We start from the raw sequence: 20,887 nt of genomic DNA, 5'->3' as shown, positions 1-20,887 counted from the left end.
ACTAAAATAACAGTACAATTGACAAAAGCAGAAAGTGAGAAAGAGAAAAGAGTTAAGAGAAAGTGCAGTGTGCTAATTATCTAAAATTTCACAGGGAACATCAACAAATGCTGCCTAAAGTTGCTATACCAAGAGGTAGTGGTTAGATAAAATATATAAACTTACAAATGTTTCACTGGCAATATCTAAAAAGAGGATATAATCCTTCCAAATTATGACAAGGAAAGTACACACTGCATACATTTAGCCCAAGTAACAGAAAGAAAATCCATGCACAAGAAGGCAAAAGACAAGGGAAGCATTTGAAACAAAACTAAAACATAAAATTAGATGAAAAAATTAAAACAGAATATATTTGTTTTGATATCAAATGTAAAAAGGATATATTCACACAAAGATGATCAGATTTGATTTTTAAAAATACCAAACAATCTGTTGAATACACAAGAAGCATCCAGAGCTAAAAGATTCAGATTATATGGGAAAACAAGACACGATAGGCAAATATGTAGTAACAAAAAATATCTTCATTGAAAATATCAGTATCACCAAGACTAAATCCAAAACAAATGTTAGATAAGGTAGAGGTCCATTTTATAGGTATGAGGTATACAGTTTACAATGAGAATAGAGCTGCCACAAATGTGTACATTTATAATAAGAGATGAAAACAAAAACTGCAGGAAAACAAGAAGTGGATAGAAACACAGTATTAGCAGCAGATTTTAACTTGCTCCTGTAGGCTTATGACAGACCAACTACACATCAAAATAAACATACAGAGAATTTTAATAATATAATTATACTCCAGCTAACAGATATGCCTCAAACTCTACAACGTGAAAGATATATACCTTCTTTTCATGGAAAATTTAACATTTCTTTCCATGGAAAATTTACAAAACCAGTGCTATATAAAGAACACAGATCATTTCCAAATATATACACAAATACATGAAGAAGAGACCATGATCCATGAACACACTACAATAAAACTAGAAATTAATAATCATAAATAGAAAAATATCTAGCCACAGAAAAGTATGTGCCTTTCTCTTAAATACTTCAAATTCAGAACGAAAAATGAAGAAAATTTATAAAATACAGATTATGAATACATCCTATATCAAAAAATTTAGGGATTATCTGAAGTTGAGCACTCATAGTTTTACACATTTAAGCAATTAAAAAGGAATCTAAACAAATAAGAATTGGACTAATATATCTGAATAAAAACTACAAAATTAAATCATGCAGTTTTTCAAGGAAAACATAAGAAATAAGATAATAATGATTAAAGCAGAAATTTCTTATATAAGAAACAGAAAATCAGGAAAACTGATAAAACCTAGAGTGTAGATAAAGTTTTGGTTATTAGGGGAAGGGAGAAAACACAGAGAAAAGGGCAGTTGAAAAAGGCTCTCAGGAACAAGTATGTAGCATTTAAAAAAATCTTTTCATTATGAAAACCTTCAAATATATACAAAATTAGAGACAGAAATATAATAAACACCCATGTATCCAATAACCACACCATCTTGATTACCGTAGCTTTTATAGTAAGTCTTGAAGTTGGGTAGTGTCAATCCTCTGACTATTCTTCAATATTGTGTACGATATTATGAGTATTTTGCTTCTTCATATAATCTTTAGAATCAGTTTGTCAATATCTACAAAATAACTTGCTGGTATTTTAATTGGCATTGTGTTGGACCTGTAAATCAAGTTGAGAAGAACTGACATCTTAACAGTATTGAGTCTTTTCATCCATGAACAAGGAATATCTCTCCACTTATTTAAATCTTCTTTTCTTTCTTCAGAGTTGTGTAGTTACCCTCATATAGATCTTGTACATATTTTGTTAGATGTATATCTAATATTTTTGCCAATAATTTATTGATATACAGGAAAGCAACCAACTTGTCTATATTGACCTTGTATCCTGCAAACTTACTATACCTATGTATAAGTTCCAGGAGTTTTTTGTTGATTCTTCAGAATTTTCTAGATAGACAATTATGTCATCTGCAAATAAGGACTGTTTTATTTCTTCCTTCCCAATTTGTATAACTTTTATTTCCTTCTCTTCTCTTATTCCAGTACAATATTGAACAGGAGTGGTGAGAGGGGACATCCTCTCTCTGCTGGAGACAACTCCTTTTTGTTTCCTTCATCTGACATCTTGATTTCCCTTTCTTTCCTGAAAAATATTGTCACTGGGGATAGAACTCTGCATTGACAGTTCTTTTCTTTCAGCACTCGAGAAATGTATGCCACTTCCTTCTGGCCTCCATGGTTTCTGATGAGAAACTTGCTGTCATTTGAATTGTTTTCCCCTACCAGTAAGGTGTCATTTCTCTCGCTGCTTTCTTTGTCTTTGATTTTCATGAGTCTGACTATGAGAAATCTTGATGTGGATTCCTTTGCGTTTATACTGTTTGAGATTTATTCAGCTTCTTGAATCTGTATGTTTATGTCTTTTGCTAAATTTGGCAAATATTCAACCATTATTTCTTCAAGTAGTTTCTTAGCAGCTTTACACTCCTCTTCCAGATTCTGATGACGAAATGTTAAATATTTTTGTTATAGTCTCACAGATCCCTGAAACTCTGGTTGTTTGTTTTTTCAATCTAGTTTCTCTTTTTGTTTGGGTAATTTCTATTATTCCACCGTCAAGTTCATTGATTCTTTCCTCTGTCCTCTCCATTTTGCTGTTAACCCATTTATTAAGCTTTTAAATTTTAATTATTGAATTTTTCACTTATAAAATTTCCATTTAGTTCATTATATCTTCTATTTCTTTGTTGAGGCTTTCTTTTTTCTTTTTTTTTCTTTTGTTTCAAGCATGTTCACAAATGCTCTTTGAAACATTTTTATCATGTCTGCTTTAAAGCCATAGTCGGAAAATTCTAACACGTGCATCATCTCAGCACTGGTGAGTATTACTTTTCTTTTCTCATTTACATTGAGATTTTCCTGGTTCTTGGTATGAGGAGTAATTTTCAATTGAATCCTGGACATTTTGGGTGTTATGATACTTTGGATCTTATTTAAGTCATCTGTTTCAGCAGCCTTTTCTGATACTGCATGGGGTTGGGGATGAAGAGAGAAGGGTGCTGCCTCATTACTATTAGATGGCAGGAGAAGTCCATGTTCTGCCTCTGTTGACGCAATTGAGATGTGAGGAGCACTTTGTAATTGCTGGGCTGGGGTGGGAGTACTAGCTCCCCACTAAATTTCTGCTATACCACCCTGGCTGGGAGGGAGAGACATGCTTTATTATTGTTCCCCATGTGGCTCTCCTTGGCTTCCCATGGGGATGGGCAATGATAAGGATCCTGACTCTCTACTAGGACTCCTCTGATACCATCCCAGCAGACAGGGGCACTTCATTACTGTTAGGTGGGAGTGGAAGTCCAGGTTCTCCATTGGCACTGTGGGGGCAGCAGGGGGATGGAGTGGCCCATTATTTGGCCTTCTCTGACACTACTCTGGGGAAGGACACCTTGTTACAGCCTGGCAAGGATGAAAGTTTAAAGTCTTCACTTGGACTTTGCTGGTTGGGGGTGACCACATTTTTTTTTTTCTGTGATGTTTGGCTGGTTATAGAGCAGTTATCATCTACAAGTTTTCTGGCTGGCTAGTATGCCCCTTTCCTGTCCTTTGGCTAGAGAATTCAGGGTTTTTTTGGAGGCTTTTTTTTTGGTCTGTGCCAGTTGGCATTTCCAGGTTGTCACCTACTCCAGCACCCAGTCCACAATGTATGAAGCAAAAAAACAAAAACAAAAAAACCCAAGGAATTCACTTCCATGTTGTGACTCAGGTCCCTGGCAAGTCTGCCATCTTCTCTCCACTGATCAGAGTCTTCTTACTCTTTTTTTCCATACATAATGTCCAGGATGTTCAGCTAAGTATACTTAGCAAGAGGAATAGAGGAAAGTACATCTACTCCATCTTTTTAGAACCCTGCCTGTGTTTTTCCTGTGGTATTTTATGTCAAATCCCAGGCATCATATCATTTCACCCATAAAGAATTTAGTCAGTATTAGAAAATGTTATTAAAAAATATAGCCACGATACCATTTTCACACTCCCTAAAATTGAAAATAAATCTTTACTAGCTAATAATCAGCTTTCACCCCCACCCCCACATACTGCCTCAAAATTTTGTTTGACACCTGTGTTCAAATAACAATCTCCGATAAGGTACAAACATTGCATGGGATTGTTGGATCAAAAGAGCTCCCCTCCCTTTTCTATACTCACGTCATTTATTTGAAAAACTTTGGTCCTGTGGTATCTCCCACATTCTAGATCTGGTTGACTGTATTCCTGAGGTATCATTTAATGTGTTTTACTACTCTGCATAGTTCCTAGAAACTGAAAATTTATATTATTAAATATAAAGTTATGATTACATTTAGGTTCATTTTTTTTGACAAACATATTTCACAGGCAGTTCTGTGTGCCTCTAGTTGTACCACTTAAGAAGACACATAATGTCTGATTATCCTATTTTTTAGAAGTTAGCAATAATCACTAGGTTCTGGGGGTAACAGCTTGAATCATTCATTAAAAAGGTCCCCACTGACTGTTCACCTAATGCAAGGGTTCTCAAATAAATTGCTATTTTGGACCAGATAATACTTTGTTATGGGGGACTGTCCTATGCATTGTAGGATACTTAGTAGGATCCCTGGTACCCTCAACACTCTTGCCCCATACACACCATCTTATTGTGACAATAAAAAATGTCTCCAGATGTTGCCAAATGTCCTCCAGAGAGAAGATGGCCCCCAATCAAGAATCCTTGACTTTACAGTTTTAGCAGCCATTAATAACTCTTGCCTGGATCCATTATTTCATTAGAGTTTGCAAAGTTGAGATTTTTAAAAATTCTATCATTCCTGTGTTTACAACTGTAATTTTTTAAAGAAATACTTACTCTGAGTCTATCCAGCAAAGGCAAAATAAATGTTTGATTATTTTATTTATCAATGTTTCTAGAATAAGCTGTGCCCTAACAATCTCCAAATTGACTAATTAATTTTTGTTTAAAGTATCATTTGTAATTCTTGAATATTTACACATTTCATATATTTCAGTCCTTTGCAGTCATTTTTCTTTGTGATGTTCGGGTTTTCCCATCTTTCGTCAGTGGAATCTTTTTCAAGTTAGGTCCTGTTTCCTTTTGACATGACCCTAAATTGTTTGATAATTTCCTTGCTTTCAAATATGACAAAATAGATAATCCAGACTCATTTTACATAGTTCCTGCCCCAGACCTGAAGTCAGCCACCTACCCAAAGGAGCCCTCATTCCTTTTATTGGGAAATGGTATTTAGGATCCACAATCTGAGCACAGTGGGTTTTCATTGCTATTGGGCTGTCACTACTTTCAGGTCTTTTCAATGCGTAGGACCAGGAAATACATATTTTTTAATGAAAAATGTAAGTTCTGATTACATCTTGGCATTTTAATTCAATTTAACTTGCAGTGTTTTTACTTTCATTTTATATTTAATCTCTTTTCTCTTATGCTGAAATCATGATTTCTAATATCTATCTCCCTCTTTCTCTCTCCCCCTTCCCAATCTCTCTCTCTCACATTACCACCATGGAATGCAATTTCAGACTTCTTGTTCATTTCATCCTTAGGTTACATCCTACTAAAGGATGTAGGTTACATCCTACATCCTGTTTAAATGTCACTTTAAATAATAATTCTCTCCATTTATGACACTAATGTGATAAACAGGTTCATTTGTTTTAGTTTCTTTTCAGTTTTTAGGCATAGCTCTTTTAAATTTAATTTTGTTTTTAACTATATAAGATATACACATGGCTCCAAAGTTAGAACTATAAAACAAGGCATGTTTGGAAAGGTAGAGGTTCCATCATTATCTATTCCTTCACCTCCTCTTCCTTCTCTAAGATAACTATTTTTATTAGATATGGTTTATACTTCTGTTTTTTAAAAGTGTACGCACACAGACACACACACACATGCATGTGCATGTTTGCCCCCCCAAAGGTAGCATACCGTATACAATATCCTGCACCTTACATTAAAATTTTTATTGTTGTAAAATATACACAACATGAAGCTTATCATTTTAGCCATATTTAAGTATACAATTCAGTGGCATTAAGTACATTCAAAATATTGTGCAATCATTATCACATTATTAATTTTCAGAACATTTTCATCATCTTAAATGGAAACTCTATACCCATTAAACAATGATTCCTCATTCCCTTCTCCCACCTCAGCCCTTGGTAACCTTTATTCTTCTTTTTGTCTCAATAGATTTACCTAGTCTATCTGCAGTTTGGTTTTTTTTGTTTGTTTGTTTTTCTTTTTCATTGAATTGTATATTCTAGAGATCACTCATAGGAGTATAGAGAGATCCTCATTGATTTATTACAGCTGTATAGTATTCTACCGAATGGATTAAACCATATTCAACCAGTTTCTTGTGGATGGGAACTTTGTATTTCTAATCTTTTGCCATTATAAACAGTGCTGCAATGAACAGAATACGGCATTCATCATTTCATTTTTTGCCTGTTTTATCTTTTAAATACATTTCTAAATGTGGAATTGGTGAGTCTAAGGATAAATGCCTATGTAATTTTAGAGCATTTGGATTTGATACGATAGACAGAAATGAACCACAAAACTATTTAAGTATTAAATAAAAACCCATTTAATGGGGCTAAATGTTTAAAAAGTATGATTAAAACACTGCTTTAACCCAGGGGATACTTTATTTAGCTCTTTTAATTAAAATGATTTTGTTTGAAGGACAGGGCATGACAAATACCTCTCTTGCTGTCTTTAGTTTCTTTGGATTTGAACAGATTGGTGTCCCACATGAAATTATGTTGCTCCTACTTTTCCTTATGAGAATACTGTTAAGAAGGAATACTACCTTAAAAGTCTTTGCCTAACTACATTGGGGAAAAAGGGAGGGAGCTATGCCAATTCTCAAAGAATTTTGGCTGCCAAATAGCACATCTGGGCAAATTGGGCCAGGAAAAAATCTTTAGGTATATAAATCTTTAAAGTAAGTTTCTCTAGGCCTGAATAATCCAGACATTGGTGTCTCGTACTATATCCTAAACCATGATTGGATGTCCAGTCCCAGATTTCAGGGGTGTTAGATTTTTAATTATGAAATGCTGAGAGACAATTAGGGCTTCACAGAAATCTCATGAAGTCAGGGCCACAAAGGAAGACCCCAAAGTCGGGTGAGCACAGAGGCTACTCTCGGATCCAGAGGGCATGTGGCCAGCCAGTGGATGCACCAATTGCTAACGTTTAACCATTAATCGGAAGTCTAAGACAGGAACCAGGGATATGCCCCAAGATCCATTTACCCACCATGCGCGTCCCCCCCCAAACACACTTCTGGGGATCTAACTCTTCTCTGGCTGCGAACTCATGCAGAGTCCTGGCAGGGCTCACTCCGAAGCACACCCCCTGTACGGACTCCCCAGGACCGCGGCGCCTGCAAGCTGCCAAGGCTCCCCGCGGCTACGTGAGCTCGGTCTTGGAGGTGGAGGGCGCATTTCAATCCGGAAACGCCCAGCCCCTCTGCGGGTTCTGCAGACTGACGCCGATCCCGATGGGGAGGTGGGGGTAGGAGGGCGATGGGGAGGGCCCGGCCTCCTCGGATGGAGGTTGCAGCCAACTCCCGCGGGAGTCTCTAGTCCTGCTTGACTGAGAATCCCGCATCCCCGGGTCTGGGTCTGGGTCCCTGCAGGAGGACCCGTTCTCATCCTCAACCTTGTGGCCTCTGCCGGGTGGGGAAGTTCAGCTGTGGGTCTAGCCAAGCCAGGCACGTTTAGAGACCCTCGTCCCTGGTCCGTGGCCCAGCGAGGGCGGAGGGGGAGGGGAAGGGGCTGCAGTCGCCTTTCCCAAATCTGCTCCCTAACTGCCCCCTCCCCCGTCGTCTGCTTGCTTTGTACAGGCAGTCAAAACAGAGCTAGCGGCCAATTGAGGGGGACGGGAAGCAAAGTCGACTAGCGCCTCGCCCCCTCCTCCAGGCCCCCCCGTCCTCCCTCCCCTTTCCCACTTCTCTCCTCGCCCTAACCTCGCCCCCATCCCCCGCTCATTTCCTCTCGTACCCAAGCTCGCCAATCCCTCTTTCCAAGCCCCTTTTCCAAACCCTGGCCTTCCTCTCCGGATCGCCCCCCTTCTCCCCAATCTGAGTCCTTTCCCCTCCCTTCACCCTACCCCTTTCCTTCCTCTTCCCCTCCCCCAGCCCCTGGCTCCCCTCGTTCCTCCCCACCCCATCGCCCCCTTACTCTGTCTCCGCCCACTCTGAGCCGGCCCCTCGGTCAGGGCTGCGCCCCACGTGTGGACGGCTGCGCTCCAGCCCCCACTGACAGCCGCCGCCCGCCGGCCCGCCCAGCGCCCCGCCGGGCCTCAAAACCCCCGCGCCGCGCCCTCGCCCGCCGCATCTTCCCCGGCGTCCAGCCTCCCGCCCTCCCTCTCACCGGCGTCTCGCCCCGGTCCCGCGCACCTCCGCCCTGCTCTTCGGCCGCCGCCGGCGCGTCGCTGCCCAGTGGAACTCCGGGCGAGCCGGGAGAAGACCCTCCTTTTCTTTGGGGGGCGACTTTTGTTTGCTTTCCGGCTTATTTCTGGTGACTTTTGCAGCTTTCCAAGATCTGTACCCGGAGCGCACGGGAATCCGCCGAGTCGCTGCGTGCAGGCCCTTTTTTTCTTTTGAGGTCCGCTTTCTTTGTAACTTTACGCCGCGGCTGCTCGGGTTACTTTTGTAATTTCCCGCCCCCGCCTGCTGGCGGTCCTGGAGTCGCTCGGGGCAGCGGCCCGGGGGATGCAACGTGGACCGCGCGGGGCTGCCGGCCGCTCCGCCGCCGCGCCTCGCCGCCCGCTGCTCTAGAGCTCGCGCCTCGCCGGCAGTCAGCGGGCCAGCGCTCGGTCCTGGGCTCCCACTAGAGCAGGGAGCCCGAGCTCAAGGGAGTCTCCGGAGCCGACGAAGGGCTTGTTAGACCTGACTTTTTTCGGGCCGCGTAGATTTTGTCTTCGAGCGCTCCGTCTCCGCGGACCACGGTCCGCGCGCTCTCAGCGCGCGCGATGGGGAGACGACGGCGGCTGTGTCTCCAGCCCTACTTCGTGTGGCTGGGCTGCGTGGCGCTCTGGGCGCAGGGCACAGCCGGCCAGCCCCAGCCCCCGCCGCCCAAGCCGCCCCGGCCCCAGTCGCCGCCGCAACAGGTCAGGCCCGCAGCGGCGGGCTCTGAAGGCGGGTTCGCAGTGCCCGAGTACCGGGAGGAGGGCGTCGCGGCGGCCAGCCGCGTCCGCAGGCGAGGACAGCAGGACGTGCTCCGAGGGTAGGTGGGCAGGCGGCACGGGGGGAAACCTCGGCTTGGCAGCTTTCCATCCCACCCCCTCCCAAAACTCAGTTCTGGCGGCTAGAGCCGAGGCCCCTTCCACCAGTAGACCCCGAAGACTCCCAGAAGCGCCTCCCCCTTTTCCTCAGCAGTTCGGCCGGCAAAAAAAAAAAACCCACAAAAAAAACCTCCCTCGGGGGGTTGGGCAGCGGGTGGGTCGGAGGCCCCCGGGTGCGGATCGCGGAGCGCCTGCAGAGCCCGCCGTGCGGGAACAAGTTCCTGGCGGAAGGCGCGCTTCAGGCCGCCCCGCGCCGGGGCTGGTCAAGCCTGCCTGCTCCCCACCGTCGGGGGCGCAACTCCCGAGCCTTTTGTTTGAGGACGTGTGCGGGGTTTACAGCTCATTCTAATCATCAAGCCGAGCGCTCCACCTTCCGACTCGCCATCCTTGACATGTCGGGGCCAAAGTAACAGTTGATCAAGGAGGGATGGATTTGGGGACGAGGGCAAGGATTTTTGAAACGGAGTGTTCCCTTTGTTCTCTGCATCCGGAGGCTAGAATAGTAGCAAATTATATGTTTCCCTGTTTCTTTTCGCTCCTTAAAAAGGTAGCAACGGAGGGCGGATGAAAGGCAATGTTTAGACATTTCTGAACCTCCTCATTCCAGTGTCTAGCTCGTTCACTTCCACGTCTGAGCCCCAAGCCCCAAGAATTTGACGTGTAGTTTTGGTCTGTTGGTTGTCCCATAAATGTTACGAAAACTGCTAATGTATTACCGCACCCCTCTCTAAGTGTGCGTTACTTCACTTGTCTATCGCAGGCCCAACGTATGCGGATCCAGGTTCCACTCCTACTGCTGCCCGGGATGGAAGACGCTCCCTGGAGGAAACCAATGCATTGTCCGTGAGTGCTAGGCTGGGATCGCAGTTTGGGAGCAGCACGCTCGGCCCCATCTCAGGGCCGACCTCTTGCATTCAGTCGTTTGGACACACATTTGCGTTTAGAATCCGGTGGCCACATAGCAGTAATAATTAGGACGCGCGGCCCCATTTGAATGGTGGGGAAGAAGCAGCCAGTTTGCTTCGGTTTAGACTTCACTTGTAGACTCTGTTGAAGGGCAATAATAATAAAGGTTTCAAAGATACTTGGAAGTTTTATCTTTCTATGTCTATTAATACAAACTGAAGGGGGAGTACAGCAATTCCCCAGATAACCCACACCACTTTTTCCTGAAGGAGAGCAGATAAGACCACAATGTGATTATGTAAATTATCTGCCTTTTGACTCTGCAGGAGGTTTAGGCCTTCTGAAGATCAAGCTTGCTTAGGCCTCCGTACAAAACCGCTTTATTATCTCTGGTTTCATCTCAACAGTCATCTAACATAGATATGAAAGGAGCACTCTCAGAGATTTAGAGTTGATCCAGGTTAACGAAAATTTTAAAAGAGAACTCTTCCAAATGGCTTGACTTTTTTTTTTTTTAATTTTTGGAAGACATTTAGGAAATTTAGGATTTCCAGATCCCAGATCTCATAGTGTACAGTAGATTTCCAACGTGTGAGTCTTAGAACTTCAAAAGTTTTGCATATCTGACCTTAAAAGTTTTGATTATTTTATTCAGTTTCCAAAGTGTATACCCAGCTCTCCAGGTTTTAATTGGAGAAGTCATTAGTTATCATTATCAGCCTCACAGTCGTGGACTATGGGATGTCTTACTTCACATGCCTGTGAATTTGTGAGTTGAAGTGTGACTGGCCTTTTCTTGTGTATTTATATAGCACAGCCACATTTGCCTTGTTGGGAGGACAGCCAGGTGTCATAGCACATTTATTTAGAGACAGCCTTGACTTTAGATTGACCTCAATATTCTCCAGGGAAAAGATAATTATGCCACATGAAGAGAGAAAAAGGGCAAGCCACACTAGCCAAGGGATAATAAGGATGTAGTGGCATCTCTGACTCTATATTTATTGGTTTTGTGGGTTTGAGATAGACACTTGATGTTATTTCTGTGCAGTTTTTAGAAAGGCATGGTATCTCAAGTGTTGTGAATGCTAGCTGCTTCTTATTTCTACCCTAAAAAATCCCACAGTATCCAGTAATGAGGCAAAAACAGGAAGCAACAGCTGTGTTCTTTAGGGTGATTCATAAATATTTTAAATAAACCTTTTGATTATAAGCCTTTACTTTTATTAAAAAGAATGGAAGGGTATTGGATATTTTCCCCTCCAGCACATAAGTCATATACATGAGGCGTGTGTAGAGGGTGCATTTACTTTTTCAGACCAGTAGGGTGTTACTGTGCCTGCTTTAAACTTCCATGGTTCCTAGAATTCTGAAACAGCTAAGTCGCTCACCACACACCTGCCATACTAGCCGGGAGTGACTTAGGCACTGCGGAAAGTCTGACTCACTAAATGTAATGAATGTGACTGCCATTATTGAGTTGGAGAGTAGCCGAGGAGAAGGGATTGGTTTATGGTACGTGTTGAAAATCTGTAAAGTCAGATTTTATTGGATCAGTGTGGAATGGGAATTCCAGAGAACAGAGCCTTCCAGAATATTCGCAGTAGGAAAAAAAATGTATACGTATATATATGGCCCTCTGAGTGTCAGCTTTAAATATATTTTTGCTCTTTGAGTAACAGTGTGCTCTTTACATGTTTAGAAAATCAGCTTTGGAAATCTCAAAGTAACAGTGAATATTGTAGCCCTCATTTCTGATACTCCAAGCATTTGGGTGCTTATGAAATACACTGGACTGTACATGTATCATAAATCTGTACAAAGCATAAACTTTGAAATGATCTTTATATCTCCAAGAAACATTTACAGTACTTGTGTCAAGAGATATCTACAAAAATATTTATTAGCACATTTAAAAGGTAATTCAAATACCCAAGACTATAAAATAGTGCACAAAAGAGAGGGAGACTGTAATGCGTTTATATTCTCTTGCATGGGTCTCATCTAAATTTTACCTTAATATTTTGTATTACGTTCACTAGTTCAATTAGTCTGACATTTAAAACTGTAGTATATGGAGGTAATAACTAAATTGAAACCATCATAAAGTCAAAATTAAGAATTTTCATTCCATGAAATTCTGCCATTTGCAGCAATGTGGATGGACCTAGAGAAAATTATGCTTAGTGAAAATAAGTCAGACAGAGAAAGAAGAAAATGTATGATATCACTTATATGTGGAGTCTAAAAAATAATATAAATGAATGTATGTGCAAAACAGAAACAGACTCATAGATACAGAAAACTAGTGGTTACAAAGGGGAGAAGTGGGGAAGGGACAAATTAGGGGTCCGGGATTAACAGATACAAACTACTATGTGTAAAATAGATAAGCAACAAGGATATATTGTATAGCACAGGGAATTTTAACCATTATATTGTAATAACATAATGGAGTATAAACTGCAAAAACACTGAATCACTGTGCTATACACCTGAAACTAATATTGTAAATCAACTAGACTTCAATAAAAAAAGAATTTTCATTCCATGACTTTCTTATGATAACAAATTATTTATTATATTTATTGAATTTCCATCATTTAGCAAAAGAAAAGCTCTGAGGAAACTTACAAAAAGAGAATAAGTGAAATACAAATAGAAAAGGAGGACCAAAGATTAATTTCCTTATACATTTATACATCAACATTTTTTCTTTACAGAAAGATATTAAAATGATCAACTCCTAGAATTTTAATCTGGTTGGCCTTGACCAGGCTTCATGAGAAGATATTAAAATAAAAATATACTTCTCAAACTACTGGAAACTTAATGCATTTTGATTTGAGTCTGCGTCTTGTTGTTATTGTTCTTAATTGTGGCCTGCAAAAATCACTGAAGTACTTCCAAACTTCCAAATATTTGTTTCCAAAAGGATGAAATTGACTTTCTCACTCTCCATTTGTTTTTTTGAAATCTTGTTAGAACATGAAGCAATGGAAAAGTTTGCTTATTAATTTTTTTGTTGTGAAATTATACTATGAAGAGCATTTTGATCAGTGAATAACAGTGGGAAGGGGTTGGCTCAGAATCATAGCATTTGAGACCCGAAGAGACATCAGAACATTCCAGTATAATCCTTTTGTTTTATTTTACCAATGAGAAAACTAAACCCAGAGAAGCTGTGGGTTTTTTTCCGAGCTTGCAGTGGGTCAATGGCAGAGCGGGAACTCAACCTCAGACCTCTTGCATACCATTCATTTACTCTCCACTGTGCCATGCATCTTCTCCCAGCATCACTGAAATCCCAACACCCAGGTCCTCTCTCCTTTCCTCTCTGGTATTTCTGGGCCTCATCGTTTTTGTAATTGTGGGAGGGACAGATATTTAGATGAGATGTACTGTAGTTTGAGATGAGTGTGAAGAGAAAGGGCCTAAGCATTCTTGCTTCTCATGGGTTCACGGATATACAGGGTACACCTGTGGCCATGACAGGGCTCTGTCTGAGGATGAGTAGTCTCCAGCCCATCAGACCTTCTTTGGGTTTAGGACCTGGGAAGGGGCACTTTGTATATAACGTAAGCCTAGACTAAATGTCTACCTACTGAGGGTAAGGGGGCTTTGAGATAAAACAATGTTTTAGTAAACATTTTTCATTGGAAAGTTATTGGTGATCAGAAAATCTAGCACATTTTAAGGATTAATAGTCAACTCCATGGCAGAAGCCATGTTCTTGCCTAAAATTGTTTTTTATCTTCACACTATAATTTATGACATTTTCGTTTATAGGGAGTGGTAATAGAGATGCTGGCCATATTATGTGGGTGTCAAAAGGCAATCCGGAGAAGAAAAACATTTATTGAGTTAGTTCATTTCTATAGAACACACCCTTTACATTACATATTGAGGGGCTCAGATCTCTTTGAAAGTTGTGAGACCCCCTCCCTAGTGAAAGATACATACACACATTTACATACATATTTACAGCTAGTTTCAGGGCATTCCCAGACTCTCCTCTTCCTGTCTTCACGCATCCACTCATGGAGCATTAAAGCACTTGCCTGTGTGCACAGAGAGAATTCACTTGTGGGTATAGAGATAAATCTCTCAGCTCCTAAATGAACTGACTCTAAATATGGGAGAGACTTCCCATTTGAAGGCACTGGACTACCGATTTTGAGGATCTGTGGTATGTGCTGTGTCAGTGAGCCTAACATTCTTTGCTCTGATGACCCTCATACCTTGGAGGTCATAGCTGCAGGAGGCTTTGACTTTCCCTCCATCAAAATGTCGCAGCAGCTTTTCTGAGCAGCGGGAATAGGCTAGGTTGTGGAGGTAAAATGGGAGAAGAAAGGCTGGAGGAAGGAGAGAGAGAATTATTAAGGGGAACAAAGATTGATGATGGGGCAGGTCAGATACCAGCCGGGAAGGAATGTGCATGGAACCCCTGGGGCTTGGCCAAGTCGTTAGAGCGTGGAGCCTCCAGCTCAGCCAATTTCACATTCTCTGTCTCCTGTGAAGGTCCTTTACAGAGTTGGCTGTGTTTTCTGAAGGTATGCAGGACCTCTAGGTTTCCTCAACCCTCCCAGCTTCCTAGGACCAAGACTGTCTTCTCACCGTGAATTCTGATTATAAACTCTTTCCCTTGAATGGAAAAGATGACCTGTGTTGATAAGAGTTGAATGATTAGGATTATGGAACTTGAAGTAGCTTCATTTGTGTGAACATTATCATAAGGATACTTAAGAGACTTATTCACTTGTCTACAATGGGTAATTTTGTTGTATATCTGAAATTAGGCATTATATATCACATATTTAAAAACATTTTTTTAACATCTTTATTAGAGTATAATAGCTTTACAATGTTGTGTTAGTTTCTGCTGTATAACAAAGTGAATCAGCTATACGTACACATATATCCCCATATCCCCTCCCTCTTGCATCTCCGTCCCACCCTCCCTATCCCACCTCTCTAGGTGGTCACAAAGCACCGAGCTGATCTCCCTGTGCTATGTGGCTGCTTCCCACTAGCTACCTATTTTACATTTGGTAGCGTATGTATGTCCATGCCACTCTCTCACTTCGTCCCAGCTTACCCTTCCCCCTCCTTGTGTCCTCATGTTCATTCTCTATGTCTGCATCTTTATTCCTGTCCTGCCTCTAGGTTCGTTAGAACATTTTTTTTTTTAGATTCCATATATATATATATGTTAGCATATGGTATTTGTTTGTCTCTTTCTGACTACATCATTCTGTATGACAGACTCTAGGTCCATCCACCTCATTACAAATAACTCAATTTCGTTTCTTTTTATGGCTGAGTAATATTCCATTGTATATAATATATCACATATTTTATATCTTAGTTTTTCAGGTTTGTTGTTTTTAACTATAGTTTTCTTATTTTGTAAACTATGGTTTATTACCTAATTGTTCGTTCGTTTCCCTGTTGTGCTTTCTACAGCAATTTGTAGAAATAGTTGTGGAGATGGATTTTGTTCCCGTCCTAACATGTGTACTTGTTCCAGCGGCCAAATATCACCAACCTGTGGATCAAAATCAAGTACGTTTTTAATATGTGACCTTATTCACTGCATTATCTGTAAGCTTTTGAGTAAATACTAAATGTCCTTTTCAATGAGGATATAGACCCATGATAATTTTCCTAACTAGGTCAGTACTAATCGTTGGAGTAAAAATCTTTGGTGGCTTAGTTGTTGCCACCAACAACTAAGGGGTAATGGGGGAGTGATTTTCATTAAGAAGAATGATGTCATACTGGTCCAGATGCTATGTGTCTATTCAGTAAAAGAGCCTGGATTTAGTGGAGAAGTAATTCTTTGCGAGTAATAGCTATAACTTAACTGGGTTTTTACCATGTTGCAGGTACTGTTTTAAGTGTTTAACTATATCATTTTATTTAATTCTCACATGAATATTATGAGATACTATTATTACCCCATTGACAGAGAAGGAGGATGAGGCACATAAGTTTAACTCGCCCAAAGTAACATGGATTTGAAGCCAGGGATTCTGATGCCTAAGCCTGTAGTCTCAAACCCTCAGCTCTGTTTATTGCCTTTGCTTAACTCCTGTGGCTCATATCCTGTTTTGTGGGTTAACTAAAGGGGAAGGATAAGAGGATTGAGATGACAACAACTATTTATTGTGTACTGACCAGTTGTTTTACATATATTAGCTATTTTGCTGTTCACATACTGACTCCCAACAGCTCTGTAAGATCACAATAACACTGGGCTAAGATTGTGTTTTTCATGACCTAAGTAGAAATTGATGGGTCTTTAGGTCCAAGATTAATCTTTTAGGCCAGTGTTTAAGGTAATATTTTATAGCAAGGTGGAAGCAGATATTATTTATTTAATTGCTCAATAATTAAATAAATCTTTGTCTGCCTCAAACTAGTGTGAAGTTGTTATATTTTTAACACTTCTCTCTACAAATTTTCCCTAAGAAAAGGTAATAGATAATTTATCTGATTGAGGAATATAAGATTCAAGATTCATATAACAAATGTCATTGTCTGATGATGAAGCTTCTGATTAATGCTCTAGTTTCGTTTTCTGTGAAAATAATCTGTCATTTTCCCGACCTTTGAAAACCTGTTATTTAGAATTGATCGAGACTTTCTTGACCACCCTGATTAGCAAACTTCTTCCACTACTTTCCTGAACCTCCCTTGTCTGACTGCCTGGACGATACCATTCCCCGTATCTTCATTATCCTGTTCTCTTAGTTTTCTCAACGACACCCTCAGCAAAAAACCCAAACCTGGAGAAATTTTTTACAGTTCAGTTTCTTAATTCCTCTACCTGGGCAGCTGAACAATCACTGGCTGACCCTCAGTTTATGGTATGTAATTTAATAGAGGATCCCTGAATTCATTTGGCCTTGAGTAATACTGGCTGCCTTTCCATCAGGAACTCTTCTCTCCTTTCCAGTCCTCAAGATGCTCCAGCTCCACAAAGCATTTAGCACCATTAATCAGTATCTTCTTGAAATGCTCTCTTTTCCCTTCACTTGTAAAATATTAATGGCTCACAATACTCCTTTTCTTGATTATTATTTCTTGGTCTCCTTTCTGTATCTTCTTTATTAGCCTTACAGTCACAGCTAGGTATTCCCAAGAGTTCTGTCCTCCCTGGGTGAACTTGTTTACATATGTCTTCAGTTACTACCAATGTGTTGCTAACTCATAATGATTATCTCTAGAGTAGATCCCTCCACTGAGCTTCATGTTCACATGTTCCAATTCCTTTTGGACATCTCCACTTGAATGGATAGTAGGCATCTGAAACTGTGGCATGAAACTCTCGATTCATTGTTGACCACAGTCTACTTCTTCCACAGTTTCCTTGGCCCCAGCAAATGGCAATGAGCTCAGTGCCCTGATGTCATAATGGACTTGGCATCCACTGTCACGGAGCTTACATCCCTGTAGGGAGACAGACAAAACACAAGTAAACAAACACCACAGAGTCATTATAGATAGTGGTAAGTTCTCGGAAGGAAACTTTGCTGTGAAGGAGAACAGCCTGGAGCCAAGGGGGAACCTAGTTACAGGAGCCAGACAAGACCACTCTGATGAGACGTGATATTGGAGCTGAGTTCTGAAGGACGAGAATGAGCCAGGCATGAGAAGAGCCAGGGAGGGACCCTCACAGGGAGAGGAAGTAGCAAATCAAAAGACCTTTCCTCCACTTGAGAAACTGTGAAAGGTTCATGTGATTACAAAGAGGAAGATTGGGAAGAGAAGGTCTTAGAGAAGCAGGCACATCCAGGGAGATCATACACGGCCTCCTTGGTCATGGAAGGGTTGCATTATATCCCAAGTGCAACAGGGAATCATTGAAAGGGTTTCAATAAGAAAATGAAGCAATGCCATTTATATTATTAAAATATTACTGTAGCTGCTCTGCAGAGAAAGAATTTGAAGAGGGTAAGAGTAGAAGCTAGGGAACCTATCAGGAGGTTACTGCAACAGTCCAGGGGAGAGATGAGGGTAGCTGAACCACACAGTATCAATGGCGACAGAAAGGAGAAGATGGATTTGAGATGTATTTTCCAGTGGAACCTGCAGACCTTGTTAAAACACTTGATGTGAGAGAAAGAGAAGCAGTTGCTTAAGCACTGGGTGATGGCAGTGCCAGGCCTCAGCCACCGCATTCTGAATAAATACATGAGTGCTTCCTGCATCCTAGAACTTACACTTCTAGTCACCTTATATTTCCTTCTTTTAACATTGAAAGTGTAGTAGATTTTAAATATATACTAAATAACATATGTTGTAACAGATATGCTCATGTGCATACTTACTACAAATAAATAAAGGTATGCTTGGGTCATAACATTTACTTCCATAGAATACATTTGTCATTAATTGGGTATTTAGTATAGTTTTATAACTCTCACAGATACTATAATTCTGGTGATTGATAATTTTATGTTTTTTGTTGTTCTTTGCAGTTCAGCAGTGCAGTGTTAGGTGCATGAATGGTGGGACCTGTGCAGATGACCATTGCCAGTGCCAGAAAGGATATATTGGAACTTATTGTGGACAACGTAAGCAACATTGGGATAGACTCGATTTATTAGAAATAATTTGATTGAGTGGGCGTTTGATACTGAGTCGTAACTTAAGGTCTTGTAAAGGATCTTAAGATCCTTTAAAAATATGTTGATGTAGAAAAGACATACCTTATAGCTGAATACCTAATGTTTTCCAGTTCTTTAAAAATTTTTGTTTTAGAGTATTGATGTTGTTGAATATTACTAGTGCTTTATCAAATTTGACATATATCACAGGTAAATATTTACTTGATTTTCTTTTATCTAGTTCCATAAAGCATGGATACCTGTCTGAAAAAAATGGTAACGTTCGCTGTGATCTCTCTCTGTTTTTAGGATATCCCAAATTTAACCCTAGCAGAGCCAATCTTATAAATTGTCCTTTGCTCAAATATATTTTATTATTTAACACCACAGTACAGGGCTGTGAGGTGATTTTTTAAAAATCATGTCATTGTGAAAGAGGGAGCTTTAATCCAGCAAAGCTCTTCACTCACTGGAGAATATCCTATTATAATCAAAAACAACCTTTTAGCAAGAATGTAAGGATGATAGCTCTTGTATTTTGACTTATCACTGGGCAATACTTTAGGTTAGTGCTTCCCAAATTGTGGAACTCTTACAGGAATCCCCATATTTTTAAGTATGGATGAGTAGAAGGACATGATATTAACGAAAGTTGAATCATAAATAGTAAGAAAGTCCCTTTTCACTCCGTTTGCACTTCATCAGGTGCAGCGTCTAGGTTTGCTGCTAATCATCAAGACCTCCCTAAGAATTGTTCATTAACCATTTTAACATAGCAAGACCACGTCTTAGATGTGCAAGAATATCTAGCTTGTTTTAAACTAACCTTATCCTGGTTTTGTTGCAGTTTAAAAAACTTCTGAAATTATTGTAAAATATATATAATATAAAAGTTACCATTTTAACTACTAAGTGTATATTCAGTGGCATTAAGTACATTCACATTATCGTGCAACTGTTGCCAGCATCCATCCACAGAACATCTTTTGTGTTGCAAGACTGAAACTCTGTACCCATTAAATGCTATCTCCCCATTTCCCCTCACCCCACCTCCTGGCAAGCACCATTCTACTTTCTGTCTCCGTGAATTTGACAGCTCTAGGTACCACATATAAGTGGAATCATATAGTATTTGTCCGTTTGTGGCTGGCTTCTTTCACTTAGCATAATGTGTTTGTGGTTCATTTATGTTGTAGCTTATGTCAGAATTTTCTTCCTTTTTAAGGCTGAATAATATTCCATTTTGTGTATATGTCATATTTTGCTTTTATCTATTTGTCCATTGATGGACACTTGAGATACTTCCACCTTTGGTTACAAATAACACTGTGGTGAACCTGGGTGGATAAACATCCATTCAAGTCCCTGCTTCAGGTCTTTTGGATATATACCCACAACTGGAATCCAGGGATCATATGGTAATTCTGTTTTACATTTTTTGAAGACCTACCCTTCATACTGTTTTCAATAGTGGCTACACCATTTTATATTTTACTACAGGTGGGAACCAGCAGTGCACAAGGGTTCCAATTTCTCCACATCCTCACTAACAATTGTTATTTCTGTTTTCTTGATGGTAGCAATCTTAATGGATACAAAGTATCTCCTTGTGGCTGTTGATGTTATTTTTGAGATTGCCTTCAGGTTTGGGTAATTTTAGCTTTCTGTTTATAAATGCTATGAAGTTTTCTTTTAAAATAATTTAAAATAAACAGGTGAATTGATTTAAAGAAAAATATTCTCTTAAGGTCAGGAGTCGACAAACATTTTCTGTAAAGGCCAGATAGTAAATATTTTACACTTTGTGATCCGTGTCACTATTCAACTCTGCCATTGTAGTGCAAAAGCTACCATATGCAAATAAAAAAGTTTGGCTGTGTTTCAGCAAAACTTTCTGGACACTGAAATTTGAATTTCATATAATTTCCACGTCACAAAAATATTATTC

The 20,887-nt window shown here is 40.3% G+C and overlaps 1 protein-coding gene across 2 annotated transcripts in view; it reads left to right on the top strand.

Annotated features, from left to right (window-relative positions):
• The window catches only part of FBN2 (fibrillin 2), a 285,484-nt gene that overhangs the window by 44,136 nt on the left and 220,461 nt on the right, over nt 1-20,887 (top strand). The window contains exons 1-4 of one of the 2 annotated variants that reach the window (XM_067731630.1): nt 8,890-9,360; nt 10,179-10,261; nt 15,791-15,889; nt 18,811-18,906. The exons of the other annotated variant lie outside the window; for it this stretch is intronic. Coding sequence (XP_067587731.1) covers nt 9,107-9,360; nt 10,179-10,261; nt 15,791-15,889; nt 18,811-18,906 — 532 coding nt within the window. The 5' untranslated portion in view covers nt 8,890-9,106. Of the gene's footprint in view, nt 1-8,889; nt 9,361-10,178; nt 10,262-15,790; nt 15,890-18,810; nt 18,907-20,887 lie in introns of those variants that run through there. 2 annotated transcript variants of the gene reach the window in all.

Source organism: Pseudorca crassidens, chromosome 3, assembly GCF_039906515.1.
Source record: "Pseudorca crassidens isolate mPseCra1 chromosome 3, mPseCra1.hap1, whole genome shotgun sequence".
In the NCBI taxonomy this organism is placed as follows: Eukaryota; Metazoa; Chordata; class Mammalia; order Artiodactyla; family Delphinidae; genus Pseudorca; species Pseudorca crassidens.
This window is presented reverse-complemented; position numbering and strand designations above follow the sequence as displayed.